This window comes from Salvelinus namaycush, chromosome 29 (genome assembly GCF_016432855.1).
Source record: "Salvelinus namaycush isolate Seneca chromosome 29, SaNama_1.0, whole genome shotgun sequence".
In the NCBI taxonomy this organism is placed as follows: domain Eukaryota; kingdom Metazoa; phylum Chordata; class Actinopteri; order Salmoniformes; family Salmonidae; genus Salvelinus; species Salvelinus namaycush.
The window spans coordinates 16,370,750-16,398,595 of NC_052335.1; the positions used below are offsets into that span (position 1 = coordinate 16,370,750).

Consider the following 27,846-nt stretch of genomic DNA (forward strand, 5'->3'; position numbering starts at 1 on the left):
CTGTGTCTGCAAGCAATTCTCCCAAACGCTCCGAATAATGAAACACTACACCCTTCCCTCTGGGCAGATGTGGAAACCATTGGCAATGGTGATGCTACCAGTTAAGCAAGGTTAACCATTAATGTAAATCATTGGCAAATCCGGGGAGGGAAGATCTCACTAGCCAGCTTTGACTCTGTTTTGCATGCTTTTTTAGAAGAAGCACCAACACAAGTCAGTATTTGTTTTTAACACATAAGCAGAGCGGGGTAGTTTTCAATACTTACCAGGTGGTGGCAGTCTCACTGATTGTCATATAAAAAACGTGTTATTCCCCCCCAGCCAATGAGTGTTGTCTCCTATTTGTTTTCCCTGAGTTGTTTGGGAAGGCACTCTGAACTGGTTTTATAACATCCCACATATCAGCAGCACTGTAGATTCAAGGCCCCCAGTTACTTTTTACCAAAGCAGACATAAACTTTATCAAGGGCTAAAGGTCCTCTGGTTCACTTAGACACTTAAACCAAAGCAGAAACTCTAGTCTAGCCATATTCATCATGTCCATGCAGACACTTATCTTCTTGACAGGGCTGGTTGCGCTGTCCAGTTCATACACTGTAAGTACAGTCAATACATTTGAATTATGATTGTGAAGATGATTACTAGACATGTAAAGGTAGTGCTTAAAGGAATAGTGGAATTGAAATTATAGCATATTTATTATTTGCTAAATATTTGTTTCTCTGGGGGGACAGATTCCTCTGTCATCTCGTGTGCATGGTATGTCAACCAAATATCTTACCATAAAGTCAATTCCAAATACATCAAAATGATTCTACCTCCATGTCTTGATCTGAGCCATGCTTTTTATGTGCAGAGGTATACGGAAACGGTGAAGATGATAACCCCTTACTTAACTTGGGTGAGTTTGAGGAACTTAACCGGATGTTTCTATGTGGTCATTTTGATTAAACATTTCATGTTTGATGTTCATGACATGAATAGTGATCAAATGTTGAATTCATTGTTTTCAAATTATATTTGGCCTGACAGGAGCAGAAGAAGACTTGGTCGAAGGGGATATGCTCATTCTGGTAAGAACCAATGGCGTTATTTTGCTATATGTTATCAGATTGCTGTTATTGCTTAAAAAAACTGATTGTCCTTTGATAATCCTTATAATGTCTTCCCTGAGTCCAGAAAGATTCAGTCCAATTAGTACATGACTCTTTTTCTTCCTTTTAACAGCCAGGACGCAATGCCTTGATTGACACTAAATACAGGTGGAAGTTTCCCATACCCTACATTCTGTCAGATGACTTGGGTAAGTGCAAGTTGAATTTGATATAGAGCCCAACTAAAATGACTTGAATTCATTTATTTACATGCATAAAAGGCATATTATCAATTTATTACACTGTAAGTAATTGTAATGTCTTAGCTTTGTTCTTCCTTGTCTTTCAGATTTGAATGCCAAAGGTTGTGTCCATCAGGCGTTTGAAATGTATCGTCTGAAATCTTGCATAGACTTCAAGCCCTACGAAGGCGAGAAGACATACATCAAGTTTGAAAAGAGAGGCGGGTATGAGCTGACAGTGTACATATTGTCCAACGGCCATTGCTTTTACACAGAACACTCTATAGCTTTCATGTATGCATTCACCAGGACAGACTAAATGAACAAATCTCAGTCAATTTGTTACGCAAAACAATTGCCTTCTTGCATAACTGCTGCAACGTTTTAACATTCGTCTTTAAACATGTCTGCCCTCACACATCCATATAACTTAACGTTGAACTGTGTTTGCCAGGTGTTTCTCCAGCGTTGGGGACCAGCAAAATGGACAGATCCTGTCCCTGGGCGATGGCTGTGACCACAAGGCTGTGATCGAACACGAGCTCCTCCACGCTCTGGGCTTCTACCATGAGCAGTCTCGCCAGGACAGAGACGACTATGTCAAGATCTGGCTGGACCAGGTCACTCCAGGTCAGTATCAGTCAGCCCTCTGGTTGATGAGAGACAGCAAGGGTAGTGGATCTTGGCCACAAAGGGCCAAGTGGAGGGTTTTGTTACGGCCTAGCACTAACACTATTCAGCCTAGCACTATTCACAACATGTGACTGTCTAGATGCAATACCATTATTAGTTAAGTGGGAACATTTTAGTATGACATGTTTTTTATCCTTTCTTGCAGGGCTGGAACATAATTTCAACAAATACGATGATTCCTTCATCACTGACCAGAACACTCCTTACGATTATGAGTCTGTCATGCACTACCGGCCATACTCCTTCAACGTGGACCCCAACATTCCCACAATCACCACCAACATCCCAGAATTCAACAACATCATTGGCCAGTACCTGGACTTCAGCAAACTGGACATGCTGAGGTTGAACAGGATGTATAACTGCTGTAAGTGTTGTGAGACATATGACAGAGAGTATTACCTACACTGCTGTGTGGCAGCAGTGTAGGAAAATGCAAACTACTCGTTTTAAGAACAAGCTGATCACCTCTCTGTTTTTGTCAAGTTGAAATGTTCTAGTGTTAGATGAGATGATCAAATTATAGTTGCTTTATTGTGATCCACGTGTCAACTGAGATATGCCCCTCCTCCATTGCCAGCCTCCCCTCTCACTCTCCTGGACCAGTGTTCCTTTGAGTACAACAACATCTGTGGGATGATTCAGAGCCCCACTGATGATGCAGATTGGGTCCACACCAAGAGCAGCACTGGGAACGAGGATCACACTCTCATTGGCCAATGCAGAGGTCAGTTCAACAATACATCACCTCAGATCAACCACTTCTAGGAGTAGAGTACCATACCCCCAATCCTAACCATTAGAGTGAAGAGCTCTAACATATTGCATGTGTGATATCTTTGTGGTCTTTTAGATGCAGGTTACTATATGCACTTCAACACTAAGACCGGGAAGGAGGACGAGTCAGCTCTGTTAGAGTCTCGCATCCTGTACCCCAAGAGACACCTGCAGTGTCTGCAGTTTTTCTACAAGATGACAGGCGGACCAAAGGACAGACTTGTGATTTGGGTGAAGATGGACGATGGGACTGGGACAGTTCGCAAACTGAAGAAAATACACACCATCTGGGGTATTCATTTTCATATATACAATCACTGATATATGTATTGTTTATCCTCTTTGGTTGAAACTTTGTTACTGCATGATTTCATTTCGATTTGTAAACTAGGAGATGCCGACCACACATGGAGGATTGTCCACGTCTCCATGGAGATCGAAGAGAAGTTCCGCTATGCTTTCCAAGGTGTCCGAGGAGATCCATCTACAACCAGTGGAGGAATCTTCATTGACGACATCAGCCTGACTGAGACTCGCTGTCCCAACGCTGTCTGGCAGATCAAGAACTTCACCGGAATCCTCAACACTGCAAACAATACCACCGTCATGGACAGTCCAGTCTTCTACAGCCCAGAGGGCTATCGTTATGGTGTACGTGTGCGTCCCATCTCTGACTACAGTGACCACACTGGTGGCTACACTGGGATGTACTTCCACCTGGCCAGCGGGGAGAATGACGTGGTCATGCAGTGGCCGGCCCTGAATAGGCAGGCTAAAATCGTGGTCATGGACCAGGATCCTGACATTCAATTGAGGATGTCGTCTGCTCGCAGTCTGACTACAGACCTGATTAAGAGTACGTCATTATTAGTTTGTTATATCTCGCCCATAATCTGGTCATATTACGACGGCAATGAAACAGCTATAATGTGATTTAATAGTCTAATGATATACAGTATGTTTCTGTGTTCTCCAGCTCCAGATGGGAAGCTGTGGTGGGACAATCCAACCAATGTGGGGATCTACGATCCAGGGTGTGGGTGCTACAGGGGAGAGTCGCGGGGATGGCGCAACATGATCAAGCATTTCGACTTGCAACGACGGAACTACCTGAAAAACGATGACCTCATCATCTTTATCGACTTTGAAGGTAAGAATTTGTTCTTAACTGACTTTCCAAGTTAAATAAAGGTTACAAAAAAATATAGGAGCTTGTTAGATTTTGAGGTCAGCTGATTGAATGGCCACACTGCTTTTAATGTCTCTATAGACATAACATCTCTGATAAAAACAGAGGTTCCCATCAACCCAAAGGAGTGAGGACATATTTTACTGCCACCGAGGGGAGGTAAGCTGGTTATTTTACATTTTTTCAAATTTATTTTCTTTTTGTGCTGGGGATTTTGTGAGATATTTCCGAGAGTCACTTTTTAAAGTAGACTGACATTTGTATTTTCATTAATATTGTTCCAATTCAGTTTTTCGTGTCTTTGTATTTGATATTTTGGCAGAACCGGCAGTCCTGAGGATTTGGACAGACTCAAGAAGAGTACAGAAAATAACAGCACAATCTATGTAAACTAATGTTGTGAGTAAATATAAATTATTTTGTAGGAAATTTGATTGGTTTGAAAACTTTATAAAATGACTAAAAACTCTTGAAATGTTATTTGTTTTTACTGTTCAAATATTCTTATTCACAAATTCTTTCATTAAAGTTTGAGTCTTCAAATAAATGCTTCATTATGTTTTTTCTGTTGGACAGGATTTTTTGTTATGAAATAAAAATCAATATCACATAACACTTCGTAGATATGATCACAGTAAAATATACTTTTTAAAGTCATATACGTATGAGGATCATGGCTCCTTTATATGTCACTTAAATGACAGGGGATTATTATGATTCACTTTTAGTATCTCAAAATGTCCATTTTGTAATACATTTTATCTCACACACTTCAATCATCATATACATCATCTAAAATATGTTTGCATTTGTTACCATAGCGTGTTATATTACCCATAGAAATATATACTGAACAAAAATATAAACGCAACATGTAATGTGTTGGTCCCATGTTTCATGAGCTGAAATAAAATATCCCAGAAATTTTCCATAAGCACAAAAAGCTTATTTCTATAATATGTTGTGCACAAATGTGTTTACATCACTGTTAGTGAGCATTTCTCCTTTGCCAAGATAAACCATCCACCTGACAGGTGTGGCATATCAAGAAGCTGATTAAACAGCATGATCATTACACAGTTGCACCTTGTGCTGGGGATAATAAAAGGGCACTCTAAAATGTGCAGTTTTGTCACACAACACAATGCCACAAATGTCTCAAGTTTTGAGGGAGAGTGCAATTGGCATGCTGACTGCAGGAATGTCCACCAGAGCTGTTACCAGATAATACAATTTTCATTTCTCTACAATAAGCCACCTCCAACGTTGTTTAAGAGAATTTGGCAGTATGTCTAACCGGCCACACAACCGCATATTAAGTATAACCCTGCCAGCCCAGGACCTTCACATCCGGCTTCTTCACCTGCGGGATAATCTGAGACCAGCCACCCAGACAACTGATTAAACTGTGGGTTTGCACAAGCGAAGAATTTCTGCACAAGCTGTCAGAAACCATCTCTTGAGTCCCTGTTTCAACTGTACCGGGCAGATGGCAGACAGCATGTATGGTGTCGTGTGTGCAAGCAGTTTGCTGATGTCAACGTTGTTAACAGCGTGCCCCATGGTGGTGGTCAGGTTATGGTATGATCAGGCGTAAGCAATGGACAATGAACACAACTGCATTTTATCGATTGCAATTTGAATGTACAGAGATACCATGACAAGATCCTGAGGCCCATTGTCGTTGCATTCACCTGCCGCCATCACCTCATGTTTCAGCATGATAATGCACAGCCCCATGTCCCAAGGATCTGTAGCATATTCCTGGAAGCTGAAAATGTCCCAGTTCTTCCATGGCCTGCATACTCCCCAGACATGTCACCCATTGCGCATGTTTGGGCTGCTCTAGGTCGACGAATACGACAATGTGTTCCAGTTCCAGCCAATATACAGCAACTTCACACAGCCATTGAAAAGGAGTGGGACAACATTCCACAGGCCACGATCAACAGCCTGATCAACTCTATGCAAAGGAGCTGTGTCACGCTGCATGAGGCAAATGGTGGTCACACCAGATACTGACTGGTTTTCTGATCCACGTCCCTACCTTTTTTAAGGTATCTGTGACCAACAATTTATTTCAATTGATTGATTTCCTTAAATTAACTGTAAAATCTTTGAAATGGTTGCATGTTGGGTTTATATTTTGGTTCAGTGTAATTACTATGTTGTTACCAATGGACGCTAGCAGAACTCAAAACCCCACTATTGCACTCTTGAACACACTTATCAACACTTATCACTTTCATGGCCATATCTGATTATTAGCCAAAACTTTCCACTGAACCTGACAAGACAGTTTCCACACAACAATAAAGTATTGGTGTTGTATTGAAGCTTTAAATATGTAACATGATCGCCTGTGGGTCAAAGTTTCCCTTCCAGCTTGATGTATTAAGAGTATTTAAAGGGCTTTAATTAGTGCTGTGGTATCAGGTCTGTGGTCAACCTCTCCAAAATGTCACTACTGGGGGTCTTGTGCTGTCTGGGACTGCTGCTGTCTCCGTCCTCTGCATTCACGGTAAGATCTCTCTCTCTATCTAATACATTTGCCATGAATGCGTGATTTTGAAAACAACATTCTCATCTCACTTCACAGATTAGGCGGATGTCAAAGGAGAAATGTGAGAACGATTTTTTATTTAACCTATAATTAATCAAATCATATGGTATGTATACATTTGTAATGTATCCCATCCTTATGGTGCTTATGTCACATTGGTGAGTTATTTTACATAACAAGACATATTTGTAGTTCAAGACAGGTCTAAGAAAAAGTGTTCAAATGGGTTTATAGCAAAATTAAAATACATTCATCGTCTAACGTTGTGGATCTTACTGTAGCCTTTGCCATTGATGCTGATGAGGTGATACGACGAGACATCCCCTTTGTCAACTCAGGTAACTTTCTTTGTGCGTACTGGTATACAGTGTATGTATTTGATATTATATTTTGTGGTGTTTTAAAACTATCTTCCATGTCTATTATCTTTGATTTTCCATAGGATTGAAGACCCCTGTTGTCGAGGGCGACATTGCATTGAATGTAAGTTAATACTGTGCTAAACCTTTCATTGTATGTTCGGTGTCTTTCCACTTAGAAGAAAAAATAGGGGTTTCAATAAAAAAAATAAGTGTGATAAATAGCCCGCACTCTATAAATGAAACTTTGACCTTTTAACTATCTAGATTTTGATGGATGTGATTTCAATAAAGATAACGATAGTACCTCCGGTGCAATCAATAATTATGTGTTGTAATAAAAGTTATATCACTCTATCAGCCTGGGCGCAATGCCCTTGTGGATCCAGCCTTCAGGTGGAAATTCCCCATCCCTTACATACTGGCTGACAGCCTTGGTAAAAATGTGCACCATCTCTCATCCTAATAACATGATATACACTGGTGATAAACCATGATTAAAGAAGACTAAACTATGGGTATTGCTACCAATACCATTATAATCAATACACATACAGATTATAATATCTCGAGTCCGTTAATCCCTTGTTTGTATTTCAGACCTGAATGCCAAGGGGGTCATTTTCCAGGCCTTTGAGATGTACCGGCTGAAATCCTGTGTGGATTTCAAACCCTATGAAGGAGAGAAGAGCTTTATCAAATTTGAAAAGCTAGATGGGTATAGTTTGTTTTTCTGATATACGAGTCCACTCGATTCTGCTAATGATCACAGTCTTAACAGCCTTAGTTGAATCTTGTGTATTACTGCTTGGCTGGAACAAAGGTCTGCACCCACACTGGCACTATGTGGATAAGATTGGTCTCTGGTGTTCAAGAGATAATTCACTGCTGTGGCATCACGGAATTGTTGCAGGTGCTGGTCTATGGTCGGAGACCTACAGACAGGGCAACAGCTGTCATTGGGCCCATCCTGTGACTACAAAGGCACCATAATGCATGAGCTCCTCCACGCCCTGGGCTTTTACCACGAACAGTCTCGCACCGACCGAGATGACTATGTGGACATCTGGTGGGACCAGGTCCTGCCTGGTAAGTTTCAAGAGCTGAACATCCAAAACATTTTCGCATGGCAAGCCTTATTTTAAAACTTACCACAACCTTTGTATGTACATTCTACAGGTATGGACCACAATTTTGATAAATACGCTGATAATTTCATCACCGACCAGAACACGCCATACGACTACGAGTCTATCATGCATTACGGTCCATATTCCTTTAACAAAGACCCACGGTACCCAACCATCACAGCCAAGGACCCAGAGATGACCAAAGTGCTGGGCCAGTACAATGACTTCAGCAGCCTGGATCTACTGAGGCTCAACAGGATGTATAACTGCTGTGAGTTTTTCCTGATCAGGTCACATGATCAGGAGGACCATCACGTTTTTCCTAATCACTTGATTTGACCAGAAAAACTGCTGATGTTGTGTTTAACTTATGTTGTGTTTAACTGATTAAGTTTGCTTAGTGTGCTTGTGTATGATGTCTGTCCTGTAGCCTCCTCTCTGACGTTGTTGGACCAGTGTGCCTTTGAGACCGTCAACACCTGTGGGATGATCCAGAACCGTAACGATGATGGTGACTGGGTACGCATCAAGAGCCAGCCAGGGTCTCATGACCACACTCTCATTGGCCAGTGCAAAGGTAGGGTTAACATACAGTATTACTAGGGTCAGGATCCCTGACATTGTCCGGAAAAAAACTCCTGCCCCTACACATCGCAAGGGTGGACACAGGTCTATCAACCATTCTGAATGGCATTCATGACTATTTTACCATAACACATCTATGATAACATCTTGTTTGTGATCTGTGTAGACGCAGGGTTCTTCATGAACTTTTACACCGACACCGGCCGGGCAGGCGACTCAGCCTTTCTGGAATCCAGGGTCCTGCACCCCAAGAGGAATCTGCAGTGTTTGCAGTTCTTCTACAAGATGACAGGAAGCTCCAAGGACAAGCTGGTGGTCTGGACCAGGAAGGAGGATGCTAAGGGCAAAGTCTTATCCCCTACTGCAGCTGGGAATTTCATAGGTAGGCTTGAGAATACTGGTGAACAGCCATGCTCAATAATCTGATAAACCACGGCTGTGCTATGCGTTGTAGCATCATAATATAGCTTCAACAGGTACTGTTTGAAAATGATCATTACCCTGCATCTGTTTTCACAGGTGATGACGACCACTCCTGGAAGATTGCCCACGTTCCTTTGACGATGGACTCCAAGTTCCGCTATGCCTTCCAGGGGATCAGGGGCGACCCAGCCAACTCCTTGGGGGGGATCCAGGTGGATGACATCACCCTAGGTATGGTACTCTGTCTTAACATTTTAAGTAACTGTAAAACCCTTCGGTGTGTATGACAGGTGCTATGTGAATGAAGTTTTTATTGTCATTATTCTTATTCTTATTAGCGGAGACACGCTGCCCCAGTGGAACATGGCGTATCAAGAACTTCAGCAAGTACATGAAGAGTTACGCCACAGGAGAGTACATCCAGAGCCCACGTTTCTACAGCCCCGAGGGCTACGCCTTCGGCATCCAGCTGCTACCCAACTCCTACTACAATGGGTACATTGGGGCCTTCTTCCACCTGAGCACCGGGGAGAACGACCAGGCCCTGGAGTGGCCGGCAGGGAACAGACAGGTCACCATCACACTGCTGGACCAGGACTCTGACGTCAGGCATCGGCAGTCCTTCTCCTACAGCTTCACTACCAGTCCCACTCATCTCATCCCAGGTATGGGGCAAGCTAATGTTGGTTCAAAGGGGCACATAACATTTTTCTCCTCACACTCAGATTATTGTGGCTATTAAAGCTTTTGGTTAAACAATCGTCATAGCATTTCCAACATTTTTATGAGTCAGCATAACAAGACATCTATACATCAATATATGTCAGGACATGGAAATCAATTCACTTCACATAATCTATATGCAGATTATCTGCTGATATATAACAATCTTTCAGACTCCAACATACTGTACTGGGATAACCCGTCCAAGATGGGGACGTACGACCCGTCCTGTGACTGTTATCATGGCTGGACCTGGGGCTGGAACGCCTACTTCTCCCACTACCACCTCAATAGTAGGAGCTACCTGAAGAATGATGACCTCATTCTCTTCGTTGAGTTTGAAGGTGCGTCTGACTCTACTTTCAAAGGGCTCTGAGATTTTTTGGACCACTCGAAACTATGTTAAACATGTACCCTGTTGTTTTGTATTTCCAGATCTTACTCCGCTGATCAAAAGTGAAGTTCCAATTAAGTCTCCAGTTCAGCTCCGGAGTCAGGACTGAGGCTGTCCAGAACATTTATCAGATGCAGACTTTATGCATTTTTAAATGTCAATGTTCACTTTTCTTTTTATTTCAAACATTTACAGAAAGGCAGTGGAAGTGAACATTGGCAGGCCTATACAAGTAAATTTGTCAGTTGTAATGTTAAACACCACATGTAAACACGACACCACATTGTTCTCTCTCATCCTATTTTGATTTAAAGGCACATTTCTATACTTTCATTTCTGTCATCCTGACAAAAAAATCTAAATACAAATGTTGCATATATGGTAGGGCTGCAACAAATTTTCAAGAACAAGAAATAAATAGGTAATTAATAATTATAGAAAATAGCCAGCATTTTTTCATTATCTACATTGTTTGTATAAAATTACATATGATTTATTAGTATAATATAAATAATTTTGAATCAATTTTCATGATTAGTATTAATGACATACTATAAATAACAATATAATAATATATACAGACTGTCAGCTTTAATCTGAATGAATCGTGAATAATGATAAGTGAGAAAGTTACATACGCACAAATATCATACCCCCAAAAAATGCTAACCTCCCCTGTTATTGTAATGGTGAGAGGTTAGCATTTTTGGGGGTTATGATATTTGTGCATCTGTAACTTTCTCGCTCATCATTATTCACGATTCATTCAGAATTATCCGTAATCATGGTAGCATCCACATTAATATAGAAGTGTTTAGAAACATATTCTATTCTTATTTACAATAAAATGAACAAAAAAATGGCACATTACATTATTTACCATTCCTTTCTTTTGGGCACAAAATAATCTGAAACACAACCAAAACAAACAGCAAATGCATCCAACAAATGTGTATAGTCACAAGCTTGATGTAGTCGTTACGTGCTAAGAATATGGGACCAAATACATAGTTTTTTACTACTTTAATACACATAAGTGAATTTGTCCTAATGCTTTTGGTACCCTAAAATGGGGGGACTATGTACAAATTGTGCTGTATCTCTTAACGGTTTATCCGATATGGATGGAAATACCCTCAAATTAAAGCTAACGGTCTGCACTTTAACCTCGTTGTCATTGTATCATTTCAAATCCAAAAGTTATGGAGTACAGCGCCATTAAAAAAATATATATATCACTTTCCCTATACTTTTGAACTCACTGTACTGTATGTGTAACTGATGTGAAATGGCTGGCTAGTTAGCGGGGTGCGCACTAATAGCGTTTCAATCGGTGACGTCACTCGCTATGAGACCTTGTTGTAGTTGTTCCCCTTGCTCTGCAAGAGCTGTGGCTTTTGTGGAGCGATGGGTAAGGATGCTTCAAGGGTGGCTGTTGTCGATGTGTGCAGAAGGTCCCTGGTTTGAGCCCAGGTAGGGGTGAGGAAAAGGACGGAAGCTATACTGTTACATATGTTCAAACTTTTGGAGCTCACTGTATGTTCAAACACACTGACACACTATTACCCACTCTGCCTGTCTTTAATAACACCATGTAGCTCAGGATAAATTAAGACTAGTAAATACATAAACCTGGAGAAAACACAACTGCAATTAATACACTATTTGTTTTATATTAAAATCATTTTGAAATAAGTTTAAACTTAAGAAACTTAAACCTGCATGCTAAAGTGCATGTCAGAAACTCAATCGAAAACACTAAATCATGTTTGAAACTGTTGCTGACATAGTACCAAAACACAATAACATATTTATCTGCCAAGGTTACAAGATAAGATCATTGAAGATAATGATATGACAAGACAAATCTGACTGAACGGCAAAGTGAGAGAGATGTGATGGTCAAGTGTTAAGTTCACGTTACTCATTACAGTCATTATAAACAGATGTAGGATCTTAATTTGAGCCAGTTTGTTACAACAGGAAAATAATCCTCCAGCAACAGTAAATGTGAATTATTATGTGGATTATAATTAATGGACATTTTTGTAGGGATTGATACATTTTCATTAGAGCAAATCAAGTCTGATATTTTAAAGTGGATACATTGTTTATAGCTTTGCATTTCCTGCTGTGCAAGAAAATTCTTAGCAACAAAATGGTGGTCAAATTAAGATCCTACATCTGTATAGATCAAAGTTTCATCCAGACTCTGACTTTATTGGCCTGTTTACAATAGCAGATAAACACATATCCAACTCCTCCAGATTAAACATGGGCTCTTTCAATGCGCCATGGAGGATCACCGCTTTCATTGCAATTCTGGTTGTGTTCAAGGTAGGGCACACATCGTATGTTATTAAAAGTAATTGACTTCATTATAATAATTGTACATTTGATCAATTATATGTTGTGAGTCAAGCAGTGTCTCTTTTTGTTGTAGGTGCAAGCTGTTCCGACACGTTATGGTAAGTTCTAGATCGTCTCGTGCATAAGGGTGTATGTGTGATAACGCTCTGTGTTTACAGAATGGTTTCTCTGTTGAATGAATAGGTGGTGATGCAGATGCAGGTGAATTGCGAGAGGATATACTTGATATCAATTCAGGTAATTATCTCTACACTCTCTCAGTTAAACTGTAACATTACTGAAGTTATATAATAATATGTGCAATAATCTCACAAATCTGGCAATATGTTTTTTACTGAGAGTGATAGATTTGTATATTTCCTGATATTTCAGAAGCAGATCTAAACCTCTTTGAGGGAGACATTGCAGGTGATGTAAGTACACTTCTCTTCAAAGCCTTGTTCTATGTAATAGTTGACTAAACATAAATCAGTTAGCCTAATATATTTAATTTATGGATTTTGCAGCCAAGGCGAAATGCAATCCTGGATGAAACGAGAAGATGGAAGTTTCCCATTCCTTACATCTTGACAGATTCTTTGGGTATGTAGGCTCTACCAACCATGTCTCAATGCTGAGTGAAATACAGTCATTGACAACATTCTGAAAACCAGTTCATATTCACTCCCTCAGAGCTGAATGCGAAAGGTGTTATTCACCAGGCATTCGAAGCATACCGCCTGAAATCCTGTGTGGACTTCAAGCCCTATGAGGGAGAAAGCACATACATCTCCTTCACAAAGCTGAGTGGGTGAGTTCAGCCAAATTCACTGTAATGTCATGAGCTCTTGGTTAACTTTATGTACCGTCTGTCCCTCCAAAGCATAAACGACAAGGTTTTATGGAGAGCACAGATTAGAAAATGCTTATCTAAGGAAATGACATTCTATGCGTCTACAGATTCCAAACCTGTAATAAACGGTGACCCCTCTTTTAGTGTAAAGTCGAGGAATGTGCTAAAGCATTTTGTTGAGTACTGTCCTTCATGTCACCATTGTTATGATGAGGTACATATTCTGTGTGGACCACAGTGCAGTAATGTTATGGTGAAATATGAAGTAAGATGTACGATCAGTAAATCAGTACGATTGTTCCTATTTTTCCTTTAGCACAGGGGTGTCAAACTCATTCCACGGAGGGCCGAGTGTCTGCAGGTTTTTGGTTTTTCCTTTCAATAAAGCCCTAGACAACCAGGTGTGGGGAGTTCCTAACTAATTAGTGATGTTAATTCATCAATCAAGTACAAGGGAGGAGCGAAAACCCGCAGACACTCGGCCCTCCGTGGAATGAGTTTGACACCTGTGCTTTAGCACATTTTTCTTACTTACTTTTTTAAAACTCTTCATTGTTGGTTAAGGGCTTCTTGGTTAAGAGGATCCTTTATGGATCATTTAGCGATTTGATTTAGAATTTTAGGACCCCTTCGGCTCAAAAAATATATATATAAAAAAATGATTGATAAAATATTACATTAGGCTTTTACTACTATAGCCCATAGAAACACATTGAAAAACACATTCATAAATGTTTTTTAAGTGTCTGTCATATATCTAGGAGCTCAGAAATATTGCGCTTTTTTTATACACATATTTAACCCCTTTTTGGGGGTAGGCAGAAAACTACCTTCATACTTCCATTCATTTTTTGAAACTAGTACCGGTTACCTTCAAACGAGTCCCATGACACCATCGTTTTCGTGAGAATCTCCCCTTTCCACAGTGGGGTCACATTAGTTTGTAGCCGTAATGGTTTGGACACTAACAAACAGAAGTTGACACATCAACGGTTCCAACTTCAGATGAGTCCCCTGACACTTGTGGGGGTGATAATAGGTATATAATAGGCAAAATAGCAGGCGTTTTCGTGGGAAGACCGATTTTTTGGGATGTCTCATGGTGTGACAAACACCTTTCACCGCGACATCTGCGGAGGTGGATTGAGAAACATCCAATGCAAAAAAAACTGATATCTCTAGCTTAAATTGACAGATTTTGATGGGGATTGTGTCAATCGACACTTAGGGATAATTAAGGTCTATTAAGTAAGCATTTCTCGGTATGTGACGAATAACATTTGATTTAATTTGATTTGATTTTGTGTTTACTCTTGTGTCATAATGCGTAATCCTGTCTGTGACGGCCACAGATGCTGGTCATTTGTAGGAGATGATAAGGTAGGACAGAACCTCTCCATAGGGGCGCGCTGTGACACCAAGGCCATCGTGGAGCACGAGCTCCTCCACGCTCTGGGCTTCTACCATGAGCAGTCACGCTCTGACAGAGACGACTATGTCAAGATCTGGTGGGACCAAATCACAGAAGGTGGGTGTGATGGAATTAACCACAGACGGTGGCAGATACAAGTATCAGTTGTGTATCAAATCAAAGTGTATTGGTGGTGTACACAGATTTGCAGATGTTATCGCAGGTAGAGCAAAATGCTTGTGTTTTCAGCTCCAACAGCGCAGTAATACCTAGAAATAAGAAAAAAACACAATCCACACAAAAGAATAAGAGCAAATCTTACTTGGAAAAGTGATTTACAAGCATCTAACAATTTTGAATAACACATTCTGTAACCTGCATATCTACAGGAAAGGAGCACAACTTTAAAAAGTATGAGGACGACTTCATCACAGACCTGAACACGCCATATGACTATGAGTCCGTCATGCATTACAGGCCATTGTCTTTCAACAAGAACGCCACCGTCCCTACCATCACCACAGCCATCCCAGCGTTCAATGAGATCATCGGACAGCGTCTGGACTTCAGCGCAGTAGACCTGCTCAGGCTGAACCGCCTGTACGACTGCAGTAAGTGACCCAGATGGAATGACCTATATGATCAAACTGCAAGAGCTATCAACTTTGTTAAGTAGCATCAAATAAAGTATAAGGAAATTATGATGAACAACCACAGCCTTAGACATTGCCATTCTGATATAGATTTGAGGATGGTGATTATGAATAACAGCTAACAGAGTTTCTGTTGTTGCAGCCAATACACACACTCTCCTGGACCAGTGTTCCTTTGAGCTGATCAACATCTGTGGTATGATCCAGGGTGAGACTGACGAGGCAGACTGGGTCCAGACCCTGAGCAGCGCTGAGGAGCCAGACCACACACTGGCAGGCCACTGCAGAGGTTCCTACAGTACTACCTACACACATGGACAAAATCTTTCACATTCTTCATCCTGTCGTGACTTTACTTTCATTCATCTGATGACTGTTATTCATCTAATGAACTGACTATGTTTAATTGTTTCCTGATTAAATGAATAATGTTACAATTAACTTATAAGAAATTTGGGGCACCGCGAGAGCGGTTGTTTATAGAGTTACCATCTTCCGAATTAAACTCTAAAAGGTCTTTACTTATCACATCTATAAAACAGTCAATGTATTAATCAACCCCTCGTATAATATTATCATTCTGAACAGTCGTAACCTCCTGCATCTGCAAAAACCTCAGCCTTACTTATGATTCAGTACTACACAAATTGGATTAATTATTTATTTACTAGCTAACTAAATGATAACACAGGATAAACATATACGCTTAATACATTAGAAACAGGTCCCTAGCGGACTGTCACAATATTGCAGCTTGTTACAAAGGAGATGGAGAGGGCGAGAGAGAGGGGCAGAGACATAACACGTTGGTACATTTAGAAACTACTCTCACAGTAATCATATACTTTGCACACGAACCGCCGTCCATTTGGAGTAAGAAATCATGAATGTATTCACGTGTAAATGCCTTGGTTCGCCGGGTATCTCGGTTGGAACCAAGCCTTCTTGGAAGGGGTTTTGTTTGGGCCTTTCCGCAGCACGCTTGTAATGCTCCAAAAGGGTCCCCACCCGTCTCTTCTATTGTTGTCCTCTGCCGTTCTCCAGTATCCATTGACTTGTCGTATAGTCCTGAACAGAACTACAGAGTTTATTCTACTTTCCATTCGCTCCTGAACCTTTCTCTTTGAATATAGGCTAGCCAGCAGTGTCGGTGGTTCCCATTGGGGGATGAGATTAAGAAGAGTAGTAGTATGGTCCCACTTAAGTTCACTTTTCTAGATACTTTACTTAGGACAACTAATCAGCTGTACCAGTGATTGTCTAGGAGGTGACTATCGTCTCTACCACGTGTTGCGATTTCAGAGTTCGAACCATTTGAGACACCTTTCTGTTCTCATATGTTAATTTTTAAGCCCTCATTTTATACAGTTCATTCAAAATGGAGTTGTTCGAGTGGCTGACACGCTCTCTGACCTCCCTCAAGGGGCGGTGACTACTCACTTGTACAACGTTATAGAAACAGTTTCCTCTTATATTTTCTAACATCACATCGTTCTCTTAACAAAAACACTTTCATCATTGTTCATATTTCATGCACAACGTATTGGATGGAGATTTCGCACATGTAGTGGGTATACTTTCCAAGTTACAGTATTTCCTTTATAACATTTTTAATGACATCACAAAATAACCAACAATATGACCATTCCCACGTTCTCTGTTAGGAATATTGTTCCAGTATTCGCTTTTGAATGAGTTAAAGTTTCAGTGGGAAAAGTCTCTGGAGATAAAGCACATTCCTTTGTGAATTTGGAGAGGGAGACACTGGATCTCCTCTCCTTTAATTTACAGCAGGGCGTGAGGTGTCAACCCCCCCACACCAATTCCCTCCTCCCCCTATACATTTGGATCCTCACAGGACAGTCATGACAATCCTTCCACTTGATGTTAGCAATCATATATGGTTGGTTAAGTATTTGTACTGTATCTATGACCCTCTCTGTAGATGCAGGCTATTTCATGAGGTTTGACACATCTAAAGCGACAGTGGGGAAAAGCGCTCTTCTAGAGTCACGCATCCTCTACCCTAAGAGGAAGGAGCAGTGTCTGCAGTTCTTCTACAAGATGGTTGGGCCTGCTGGGGACAGGCTGTTTGTGTGGGTCAGAACAGACGATGGGACAGGAAATGTCTGCAGTGTCAAGAAGGTCCATACCATCACAGGTACTGTATTCAGGATAACCCCACTTTCAACGAAATACATAAATATGTTACACATATGGTTTGTAGAGTTTTGATAGTGTCTGTGTTGCATGTTACTCCAGGAGTATAGGAAGGTGATCAGGAAGCTGATCAGATGTCTTATTTCCTCAGGTGATGGAGATGACTCCTGGAATGTAGCCCACGTGACCTTGAAGGTCAAAGAGAGGTTCCGCTACTTCTTCCAGGGTATGGTAGGGTCCAACAGCAATGCAGAGGGGGCCATCTTGATCGATGATATCACATTAACAGAAACCACCTGCCCCAGCGGCGTTTGGAGAATTCAGAACTTCACTGGCCTGCTCGCCATAACTCCAGCCGGAGGGCGCATCAGGAGCAAGCCGTTCTATAGCGCTGAGGGTTATGCTTACGGGATCAGCCTCTACCCCAAGGGAAGAGATGGCACATATCCTGACTATGTGGGTGTGACCTTCCATCTATGCAGCGGGGAGAACGACGGTGTGATGGAGTGGCCAGTGATCAACAGGCAGGCCACCGTCACTGCCATGGACCAGGACCCTGACGCTAAGCTGAGGATGTCTGCCACCAGAAGCTTCACCACCGGTCAGTTAATGTAATCATGTGCTTATGAGTCCCTTACGTAAAATATGTCTTGCATCGCATACAAACAGGCACAGTATTGTTCAGTATTTACTGATTCGCTGTGAAAATGTATACGCTTGTCTGACCTTAGTCCACCATAAAATATAATATCAAATGTATACACCAGGCAATCTTTTGATACATGTAAAATAATTGGCTTTGTAACATGTTAATACCTTAAACTGTTTTTTCCCCAGATACTACTAACCCATATTGGGTCAAGCCCACCAACACCAGTGGGGCGGAGTGGGACGCGAGCTCCAACTGCTACAGAGGATCTGAGTATGGATGGACTACGTTCCTCTCTCATGACCAGCTGCACAGGAGAAGCTTTCTCAAGAACGATGATCTCATCATTGTTGCCGACTTTGACGGTGAGGGCCTGTACATCAAACTTGACAACATCAGTTTATTTGCTCCACATACAAAATAGCGAGACATACAGTGCATTCGAAAAGTATTCAGACCCCCTTCACTTTTTCCACATTTAGTTACGTTACAGCCTTATTCTAAAATGGATTACATAAAACATTTTACTCATCCACCTACACACAATACCCCATAATGACGAAGCGAATGCAGGTTTTTAGACATTTTTGCAAATGTATGAAAAAAAACAGAAATACCTTAGTTATATAAGTATTCAGACACTTTACTATGAGACTTGAAATTGAGCTCAGGTGCATTGATCATCGATCATCGATCATTGATCATCCTTGAGATGTTTCTACAACTTGATTGGAGTCCACCTGTGGTAAATTCAATTAAATGAACATGATTTGGAAAGGCACACACCTGTCTATATAAGGTCCCACAGTTGAAAGTTCATGTCAGAGCAAAAACCAAGCCATGAGGTTGAAGGAATGGTCTGTAGAACTCTGAGACAGGATTATGTCGATGCACAGATCTGGGGAAGGGTACCAAAACATTACTGCATCATTGAAGGTCCCCAAGAACACAGTGGCCTCCATCATTCTTAAATGGAAGAAGTTTGGAACCACCAAGACTCTTCCTAGAGCTGGCCGCCCGGCCAAACTGAGAAATTGGCGGAGAAGGGCCTTGGTCAGGGAGGTGACCAAAAACCCATGGTCACTCTGACAGAGCTCTAGAGGTCCTCTGTGGTCATGAGAGAAACTTCCAGAAGGACAACCATCTCTGCAGCACTCCACCAATCAGGCTTTTATGGTAGTGTGGCAAGACGGAAGCCACTCCTCAGTAAAAGGCACATGAGAGCCCGCTTGGAGTTTGCCAAACGGCACCTAAAAGACTCTCAGACCATTAGAAGCATGAATGCCAAGCGTCATGTCTGGAGGAAACCTGGCACCATCATTACGGTGATGCATCGAGGTGGCAGCATCATGCTGTGGGGATGTTTTTCATCGGCAGGGACTGAGAGACTAGTCAGGATCGAGGGAAAGATGAACAGAGCAAAGTACAGAGAGATTCTTGATGAAAACTTGCTCCAGAGTGCTCAGGACCTCAGACTGGGGCAAAGGTTCACCTTCCAACAGGATAATGACCCTCAGCACACTGCCAAGACAACGCAGGAGTGGCTTTGGGACAAGTCTCTGAATGTTCTTGAGTGGCCCAGCCAGAGCCCGGACTTGAACCTGATCTAACATCTCTGGAGAGGCCTGAAAATAGCTGTGCAGCAACGCTCCCCATTCAACCTGACAGAGCTTGAGAAGATCATCAGAGAAGAACGGGAGAAACTTCCTAAGTACAGGTGTGCCAAGCTTGTAGCGTCATACCCAAGAAGACTAAAGGCTGTATTCGCTTCAAAAAGTGCTTCAACAAAGTACTGAGTAAAGGGTCTGAATACTTACAGTATGTAAATGTGATATTCAGTGGTTTTGCTTTGTCATTATGTGGTACTGTGTGTAGATTAATGAGGGGGAAAAAAACAATTTAATCCATTTTAGAATAAGGGTGTAACGTAACAAAATGTGGAAAAAGTCAATAGGTCTGAATACTTTCCGAATGCACTGTACACTGTATATTTATATATTGTGTATATTGTTATGTGATGATTTGAACAGTTTCTGACTGTTACTATTTAACCTAACCCACGTCACCCTAAAACTGTGCAAAGCAATCAATTGACAGGGTCACTTTACAGCAAGAGACAAAATAGAGTTGAATAATTTAGCAGTTGGATTCTTACACCACAAAACAACAAAAACAACAACATTCTCTCTCCTAACACTAAACAATTATTATTTGTGGATGTGTTCCAGATTTGACCCACCTGGTGAAGATGGAGGTCCCTGTCCAGCCAAAGAGTCCCAGTGGTGACCTCCCAGAGGAGGAGACCCCCAGACAGGAGAAGGAGATGGCTGACATTCCCAAACACAGACAGGCACGGGCCGTCCCTAGTGACCCGTGTAGCCCCGACCCCTGCCTCAACGGGGGAGTGTGTGTGGTTGAGAAACATGGGAAAGCCACATGCAGGTGTGTTTATAAGTATGACCTGCACAACCCCATTTCAACACCTAGGGCTCAATTCAATCTGTATTTTGGAAATTCCGTGCTGCAGCGTGATTGAAATTTAAAGACAATGTTCCCATGTTTGCAGAGACTACATTCACGGTAAACGCTGCATATGTCGGCTCAATCTGAAATTATCTTTACATATTAATTGCGCTATAGTGCTGAATTGATACTGTAGTTACTGTGTGACAAACCATACACTAATTTACTTTTCTGTTTTTTCATACACACATTTCCATTCGAAAATCTGCCAGATCTTTGTCTGTGTTGACTGATTTTGTAATTGTGAAGTTTGACATGGGCACATCACATCTGGGTCACTACTTGCAATTTACAGTACATTATCATTTTGATATGCTCCCTGCATTTTTACTAGAGTTTTTGCTTCCATGAAAGCACAGTACAATATGGTATAGGAGACAAGGAGTGAGTATGTGTATTCACTGTTATCACTGACTCATAATGGCTGTTATTCTCACTAAGGTGTGCCACTGGCCAGGCCACATACTATGCTGGTGAGACGTGTGAGAAGCAACATATCGATGGCCGCATTCTGGGCGTTCTGATTGGTGGAGCGGCAGGGACGATCGTTCTGACTCTGGCCATCTTCTCAGTCATCCGGAGAGTTCACTGAGTCACCATACTGCGTCACAGCTATACTTATGTACCACCTCAATCCCAATGCCTCTCTAAGAAACAGTGATAATAGATTGCCACGCGTATTGTATATTTGATATCGTTAGTTTGAATCAATAAGAACTCCTTGACCATGGCTGGTATTCAATCAATTAATTGCAGAGTGACTTTTCATAGACCAGTTCACTCTCCACTGTATGTGAAATTATTTATTAAATTACTTATGTTTATGTTAGGTGTGGACGCTTGTAATTGTCTATAACATGAACAAAAATATATATTGTGGCAAGTTGCTCAATAATTGTTTATTTAACTAGGCAAGTCAGTTCAGAACAAATTCTTATTTACATTGACGGCCTACCCCGGGCCAATTGTGCGCCGCCCTATTGGACTCCCAATCACGGCCGAATGTGATTGGGAGTCACATCCGGCCGTGATTACAGTCTGGAATTGAACCAGGGACGGTAGTGACACCTCTTGCACTGAGATGCAGTGCCTTAGACCACTGCGCCACTCGGGAGCCTGAATGAAGTAATAAAATAATTGCTTCTGTGAGATTTATGTTTCTTTATTTTATTGATTATTAGATGATTGCAAGAGCACACACACACACACATACAGCTAACAATGTAAAAAATAAACATTAACATAGGGCTAGATTTAATTCAGACTGCGGAAGATCCATGTTACAGCGTAATTGACATTTAAAGGCAATTTCCGATTGGACTGACATTACTGTGAATGCAGTCCCTGAGAAATGTGGGAACATTGCCTTTAAATGTCAATCACACTCTGGATTGAATCTAGGCCATAGACTAATGGAGATACTACCCTTCCCTAATAAAGCTAGTTAATCTAGGGGCTCTATTCATTCTGTAGCACTGAAGATCTGCTTTATCGTGCAATTGACAATTAAGGCAGCGTTCCCATGGAACAATTGACAATTAGGCAGTGTTCCCATGGTTGCAGAGACTGCATGTCAGCTCAATCAGATATTACCTTAACATTTTTATGTGGATCTTCCACAATACTTTGTCGAAATGGATTGAATCCAGCCCTAGGTTTCTCATTCTATTACATAAATGCATTTGCTGTAGAGCCACAAATGATACTCCTATATTCCTAACAATAAATTGGTGGCAGCGGGTTCAGATTAAAAAAACAATTAGGCCGGGATTCAATCAAAGGCACGTTGTCTACAAGTGCATAGCACTTGAAGGGATTTTCAAGGTAATTTCTGCTTGAGCCAATATCTGCAGTGTTTACCATGAATGCAATCTTTGCAAATGTTGGGGAAATAGCCTTTAGAAGGCACTTTGTCAGTATGCAATGTGTTTGTCTACAACATGCCTCTGATTGAATCCTGGCCTTCCTTTATTACAATAACTTTGATTGACACATACCATCGACAGTCATAAATAATGCAAGTACAGGAAAACTCAATAAATTAAATCATTAGTTATATTTAACCAAATGCCATTGACCAACACAACAGTAATATTATGACATCTCTTCTGACATCATAGTATGCTACTGTACTGTTTGTAGAAAATAAGTTTACAGGAAATCACAAAGATGTGTTTAGCAATTGATTCATGTCTACGAGTTCAGATATTAATATGAAACTTGATAGGTAATTGACATAATATAATGAAATCATGAAAAGACCTGTCTAAACACCACCTAAACCACAGCCATCCCTGTCTTTGAGGAACCAACCAGGTGGATGTTTCTGTATGGGTGAGTGTAGTGGCAGACATATGGGTTGGTCCTGATCCAGTATATAGCTTGATCCAGTATATAGCTAGTTTTCTGAGGCAGAAAACATATGATGAGTACAGTGTCTTTCAATCCCCAATCGTGCAGACCCTTAAAGTGTGCAGGCTTTTGTTACAGCCCAGTACTAGCATGCCTGATTTAACTAATTAAGGGCTCGAGGAGTTAAGAGTTAGGTGTTAATTGAATTATTGAAATGACACGTGTTTAGTAGCAGACATGCTTGTCTTGTATCAAGACTGTACAAACCTTGATGTTCATCAATTATTTGAAGTGGACTTTGTCAGGTTTTTTATACTCTCACTTTTCCCTTTGGTAGTAGGTGCCTGGTGAGAGAGGTGGGAAGATTTATATCTGTGCTTTCTGTAACAGATGACATTATGTTGCTTTTCTGTGTAGTAACACTGTAATTACACTGGCATTACAATATTGATACATAGTGCTTTATTTTGCTTTGCTTTCTAATTACAAAGGAATTTAGTTATTAAACCGTCTTTATAAACTGGGTGGTTCGAGCCCTGAATGCTGATTGGCTGACAGCTGTGGTATATCAGACTGTATACCACGGGTATGACAAAACATTTATTTTTACTGCTCGAATTAAGTTGGTAAACAGTTTATAATAGCAGTAAGGCACCCCGGGGGTTTGTGATATATGGCCAATATACCACGGCTAAGGGCAGTGTCCAGGCATTCCGCGTTGCGCCTTGCCTAAGAACAGCCCTTAGCCATGGTATATTGGCCATATACCACACCTCCTCGGGCCTTATTGCTTAAGTATTCCATTTGTGTAAAACCCTTCACTTCCATTACTATGTCATTACAAGACAATTACCATAGTACTATGGAAGTACAATGTTGTAACTAGCGTAATCATAGCATTCCTACACAGGTATAAGAGCAACTTGAAGAAAGATTTAACCACATTTCACTGCTCTTTAAATGTTTTCATTTTTTAAAATGTATCCGTGGTTTTACCAGGTAAGTTGACTGAGAACACGTTCTCATTTACAGCAACGACCTGGGGAATAGTTACAGGGGAGAGGAGGGGGATGAATGAGCCGATTGTAAACTGGGGATTATTCGGTGACCGTGATGGTTTGGACACCGGGGTTAACACCCCTACTCCTACGATAAGTGCCATGGGATCTTTAATGACCTCAGAGAGTCAGGACACCCGTTTAACGTTCCATCCGAAAGACGGCACCCTACACAGGGCAGTGTCCCCAATCACTGCCCTGGGGCATTGGGATATTTTTTATACCAGAGGAAAGAGTGCCTCCTACTGGTCCTCCAACACCATTTGAAAGGAAAGACAACAAAAGCAGGAAAAAAAGAGCAGAACTCACCCCAGCCAAGAAAAGTTTCAACACCTCATCTCTCACCTGGTATTAACATGACAAAGAAGGAGTAGTAGTAAGGGTACATAATATCTATACAGTTAGTGTACATTATTCACTATTGTAACACTATTAAATTATATAAGATCTTTAAGGATGGACAAATACCCTTTTCTCTGCAAAACATCCAGTCAACAAAATGAAGAGGCCCTGAAAAACACCACACAATGAATACAATGGTACAAATTAATTACAGCTAATTTCACTGAATAGTTTCAGACAGGAATATCTGTAATGGAAAATGGATGAAAAAGTACCTGAAAGGAGTTTATGATGGTGAAAGCATAATGCATCAGAACACCCATTGGTGCTTTGATATCAATGAGGTGCACACAGAATCCCAAAACCCATGTTACCCCAAAGACTGGTGTTAAAAAGACCATCACTTTCATGATGCTTTTGGCTGCCTCTTTCTCATCGGCTTTACTCCCATCAGAGACAGTGGACTTTAGGAGTGTCATGATGACAACACCCATGGAGAAGAGATTCATCAAAACAATTGTCCAGACAGGCAGAATAAATGCGTGAATGGACCCCTTCAGAAGTCCCTCGTAAGTGAGCCAGCAGGTTTCCGTGTCGTGGTAGGGTTTCCCTGTGTATTTGTAGTACACATAGGTAGCTGACACTATCAGTGTGGGACAGATGTAGCCGAGGATGGGGGACAGGAGCAGATATACCCTCTTCCTCAGCGGGTGGAAGATGAAGATGAGCTGGTGTAGTAGCATGATGCTGAGGCATAGCATCCAGCAGAACATAGCCAGGAAGAAGAACTGCCTGGTCACGGTCAGAATGAGGCACCAGGTAGAAGTTTTGATGCTGGAGATGCAGGCGGCCAGGAAACTGCAGTCGGCCAGTAACAGGCACAGAGAGATGTTGACCAGCGCCGTGTGGCGGAAGTGCGAGAGGTTGGACTTGACGACGGCCGACCACACCAGCGCCTCAATGATGAGGAAGATGAGGAGGGAGCAGATGGACACGCCGAGGCCCACGTAGGTGATCTCATCCAGAAAGAGCAGGGTCACCGGGAACTTTGACATCAGCACTGAAAAGGAGGTCAGGTGGGTGCACTCGCAATAGCTTCTATTGTTGACGCTTTTCTTCCACTTGCAGCCTTCTTCAGACCATTCGTTCAATGTGGTGTTCCAGAACACACAGAGGATGTTGGAGTCTTGAGCCATCGACTGGTTGATGGGAAAGTCCAATTTGATGTCTATTATGGAGTCATTGCTGTTTTGCAGTGTGGCTGACACCACAATGCTAGGGAACTTATAGCCTGAGAATTTTGAAATGTTTAATTTGTCAGCTAGATTTTTTACTCCCACAATTTTCACTATTCCCGAGGACAGGGCCAATATGACCTCTACGTCAAACACAATGTCATTGCAAGATGTGCTGTTTTGAACATTGCAGAGTTTGAGTTGTATATTTGGGGTGTCATTTCCGTCACTGGTATTCATTTTGATGTTATTCACTAGACCCTCGATAGACGTGAGGTATTTTGAGGACATGTCGTATTCAAGGGTTTTGTTGACTGCCTTCCAAGAGTTATTCAACATGTTGCTTGCTGCATCAAGAAATGCCTGAAAAATAAATATAAATGTATGTTTCTGTATGAAATATATTGTACACGATTGTATAACTGTTGTTTGGGGTATGGCTCACATCTAAAATGGAGTTATCCAGGGTGATGGTTTCTGATGCTCTCGACATGATGTCCAGAACATTGATGGATGCACTCAGATCAGCAACTGAGTCAGCAACCATGCTATTCTTCAAATCAGAAAAGATTTGAATAGCAACCTGCAGAGTGGCCCCAAGTCCCTCTTTAAAATCCTGTGATGTAAAAAACAAACATGGAATAGTAACTTTGTTTCCCATACCAACACATTCTACAGGCCCAGAGTATTTCAACGCAAGTCACACATCATTCCAGTGGCTGGATGTGTAGTTGAAGAATGTGAGATATCATATGACCAACCCGTGAGTAGTGTTGTCATATTACTAAATGGCAGGAATGCACTTTTACAGAAAATGTAGGCATTCACCAAAACATTACCAATGTTCCATATCAACTTTACAGTATAAGAGTTGTGTGAGTGCAGAATGTGAAAGGCCATACTCACTGCTGCTGCATTGACAACTTTGTTTAGCTGCTCATTGACACAGTTATCCAGCACTTGCATCCATTCAGGCCCCTTGCATGTCCGCTCTTTGTACCCCACTCTATTCACCTCACATTTTCGGATGGTAACAGTTACACCTTTTGGAGTTTTTGGCCAAACATTATTTTCTTCAGGACAAGCCTGGTTCTTGTCCTGAGCTGAATATAAACAGCAGTAAAGAGTATTAATAGGAATTAAGCCTCCACTTCATTGTGTGAACTTAATTCATCTTCTTCATCCCTTCTGGATGTAAGGGGACTTTAACAAATCACTTAAGAAACACATTTGAAGGATAGTAATTAACTGGTGTGGCTTTTCTTTTGTTCATCTTTTTTTTATGGACTCATACAATCTGAACATACCATATATCACTGGGATAGTTATGTTTGCAATCTTGTTCTCATCCATCTGGTTTTTAAAGTTGACGGTGACAACATGGGGTGAGCTTGATGGACTGCAATTTATATATATCTCTGTGGTGTAGGCTATCCCCGCTGGTGGTACTAGAATAGAATGGTGTCACACTTTATTTGGATAGTGAAGATGTTCCATCTGTAGATGCTCTACAGATGGTCAAACTATCCACAAACTATCTGTTGATAAGCAACTGCTTATTTTTATTGAGTTACTGCAACTTTAATCATTTTGAGCACAAAAATAAATAAGGTGATACATAGTTCAAGACACAAGACTAAGAGTTCCTGGTACCTGGTTGAGTTTGGAGATTTGTAGTTTGGAGATTATTTTGGTAAAACCAAGTGACCGTGTATTGCTCTGTGCTGTTATCGATGGTTGCGGTGACTGTCACATGAGGCGCTGCATCTTGGCAATCTACAGTCAGTGGGTCACTCGTCATGGTGATCTTATCTGGTAGCAGGGCTACCTTCAACTCTGCAGAGGCTGCGTGCACAATGGACCCTTTGGAAAATCCACACTTATAAATCCCTTCAGAAACATTTAAAAGAGGGATAGAATAGTTAATCATCACTCAAAAAGTAATAAACATTATCATCAGTAGGCCTATTTCAACATCGAACAAAATGAGATGCTATATTTACAATGACTTCATAAACATGAAATAGAATCCTACACCCTCGACTTATATTGGCAAGCATCATAGGTCTCTCAGACTCACCTGCCCAGT

At 41.3% G+C, this 27,846-nt stretch overlaps 3 protein-coding genes across 3 annotated transcripts; all 3 read left to right on the forward strand.

Moving 5' to 3' along the window:
* The first annotated feature begins 520 nt into the window (after window positions 1-520).
* mep1a.1 (meprin A, alpha (PABA peptide hydrolase), tandem duplicate 1) lies at window positions 521-4,422 on the forward strand. The gene is made up of 14 exons (XM_038968860.1): window positions 521-596; window positions 735-759; window positions 857-901; window positions 1,033-1,073; window positions 1,228-1,303; window positions 1,444-1,561; window positions 1,791-1,966; window positions 2,175-2,396; window positions 2,610-2,756; window positions 2,883-3,098; window positions 3,198-3,662; window positions 3,783-3,956; window positions 4,077-4,154; window positions 4,318-4,422. Exons 1-13 carry the CDS (start codon window positions 537-539, stop codon window positions 4,124-4,126), a joined length of 1,815 nt encoding a protein of 604 aa, XP_038824788.1. The 5' UTR covers window positions 521-536; the 3' UTR covers window positions 4,127-4,154; window positions 4,318-4,422.
* A 2,181-nt stretch (window positions 4,423-6,603) lies between these two features.
* Window positions 6,604-10,281, forward strand: LOC120023976 (meprin A subunit alpha-like). Its single transcript, XM_038968071.1, has 13 exons — window positions 6,604-6,619; window positions 6,840-6,896; window positions 7,001-7,041; window positions 7,279-7,354; window positions 7,518-7,635; window positions 7,831-8,006; window positions 8,097-8,318; window positions 8,478-8,624; window positions 8,799-9,014; window positions 9,152-9,286; window positions 9,394-9,699; window positions 9,952-10,122; window positions 10,214-10,281. Exons 1-13 carry the CDS (start codon window positions 6,604-6,606, stop codon window positions 10,279-10,281), a joined length of 1,749 nt encoding a protein of 582 aa, XP_038823999.1.
* Window positions 10,282-12,446: 2,165 nt separating this feature from the next.
* Window positions 12,447-21,362, forward strand: mep1a.2 (meprin A, alpha (PABA peptide hydrolase), tandem duplicate 2). Its single transcript, XM_038968072.1, has 14 exons — window positions 12,447-12,509; window positions 12,616-12,640; window positions 12,726-12,779; window positions 12,915-12,955; window positions 13,049-13,124; window positions 13,215-13,332; window positions 14,727-14,902; window positions 15,175-15,396; window positions 15,581-15,727; window positions 17,384-17,599; window positions 17,750-18,199; window positions 18,436-18,612; window positions 20,476-20,689; window positions 21,212-21,362. The coding sequence occupies exons 1-14, from the start codon at window positions 12,447-12,449 to the stop codon at window positions 21,360-21,362; spliced, it is 2,130 nt and encodes a 709-aa protein (XP_038824000.1).
* Window positions 21,363-27,846: the final 6,484 nt, after the last annotated feature.

Bases quoted from the DNA above. Each gene is read 5' to 3' on its own strand.
- mep1a.2 (XM_038968072.1), top strand. From the start codon at position 12,447: ATGGGCTCTTTCAATGCGCCATGGAGGATCACCGCTTTCATTGCAATT. The intron at 12,510-12,615 runs GTAGGGCACACA...TTTTTGTTGTAG, and splicing joins CAATTCTGGTTGTGTTCAAG to GTGCAAGCTGTTCCGACACG. The intron at 15,728-17,383 runs GTTCCTACAGTA...CCCTCTCTGTAG, and splicing joins ACTGGCAGGCCACTGCAGAG to ATGCAGGCTATTTCATGAGG.
- LOC120023976 (XM_038968071.1), top strand. The intron at 6,897-7,000 runs GTAACTTTCTTT...GATTTTCCATAG, and splicing joins CATCCCCTTTGTCAACTCAG to GATTGAAGACCCCTGTTGTC. The intron at 8,319-8,477 runs GTGAGTTTTTCC...TCTGTCCTGTAG, and splicing joins CAACAGGATGTATAACTGCT to CCTCCTCTCTGACGTTGTTG.
- mep1a.1 (XM_038968860.1), top strand. From the start codon at position 537: ATGTCCATGCAGACACTTATCTTCTTGACAGGGCTGGTTGCGCTGTCC. The intron at 902-1,032 runs GTGAGTTTGAGG...TTGGCCTGACAG, and splicing joins TAACCCCTTACTTAACTTGG to GAGCAGAAGAAGACTTGGTC. The intron at 1,967-2,174 runs GTCAGTATCAGT...CCTTTCTTGCAG, and splicing joins GCTGGACCAGGTCACTCCAG to GGCTGGAACATAATTTCAAC.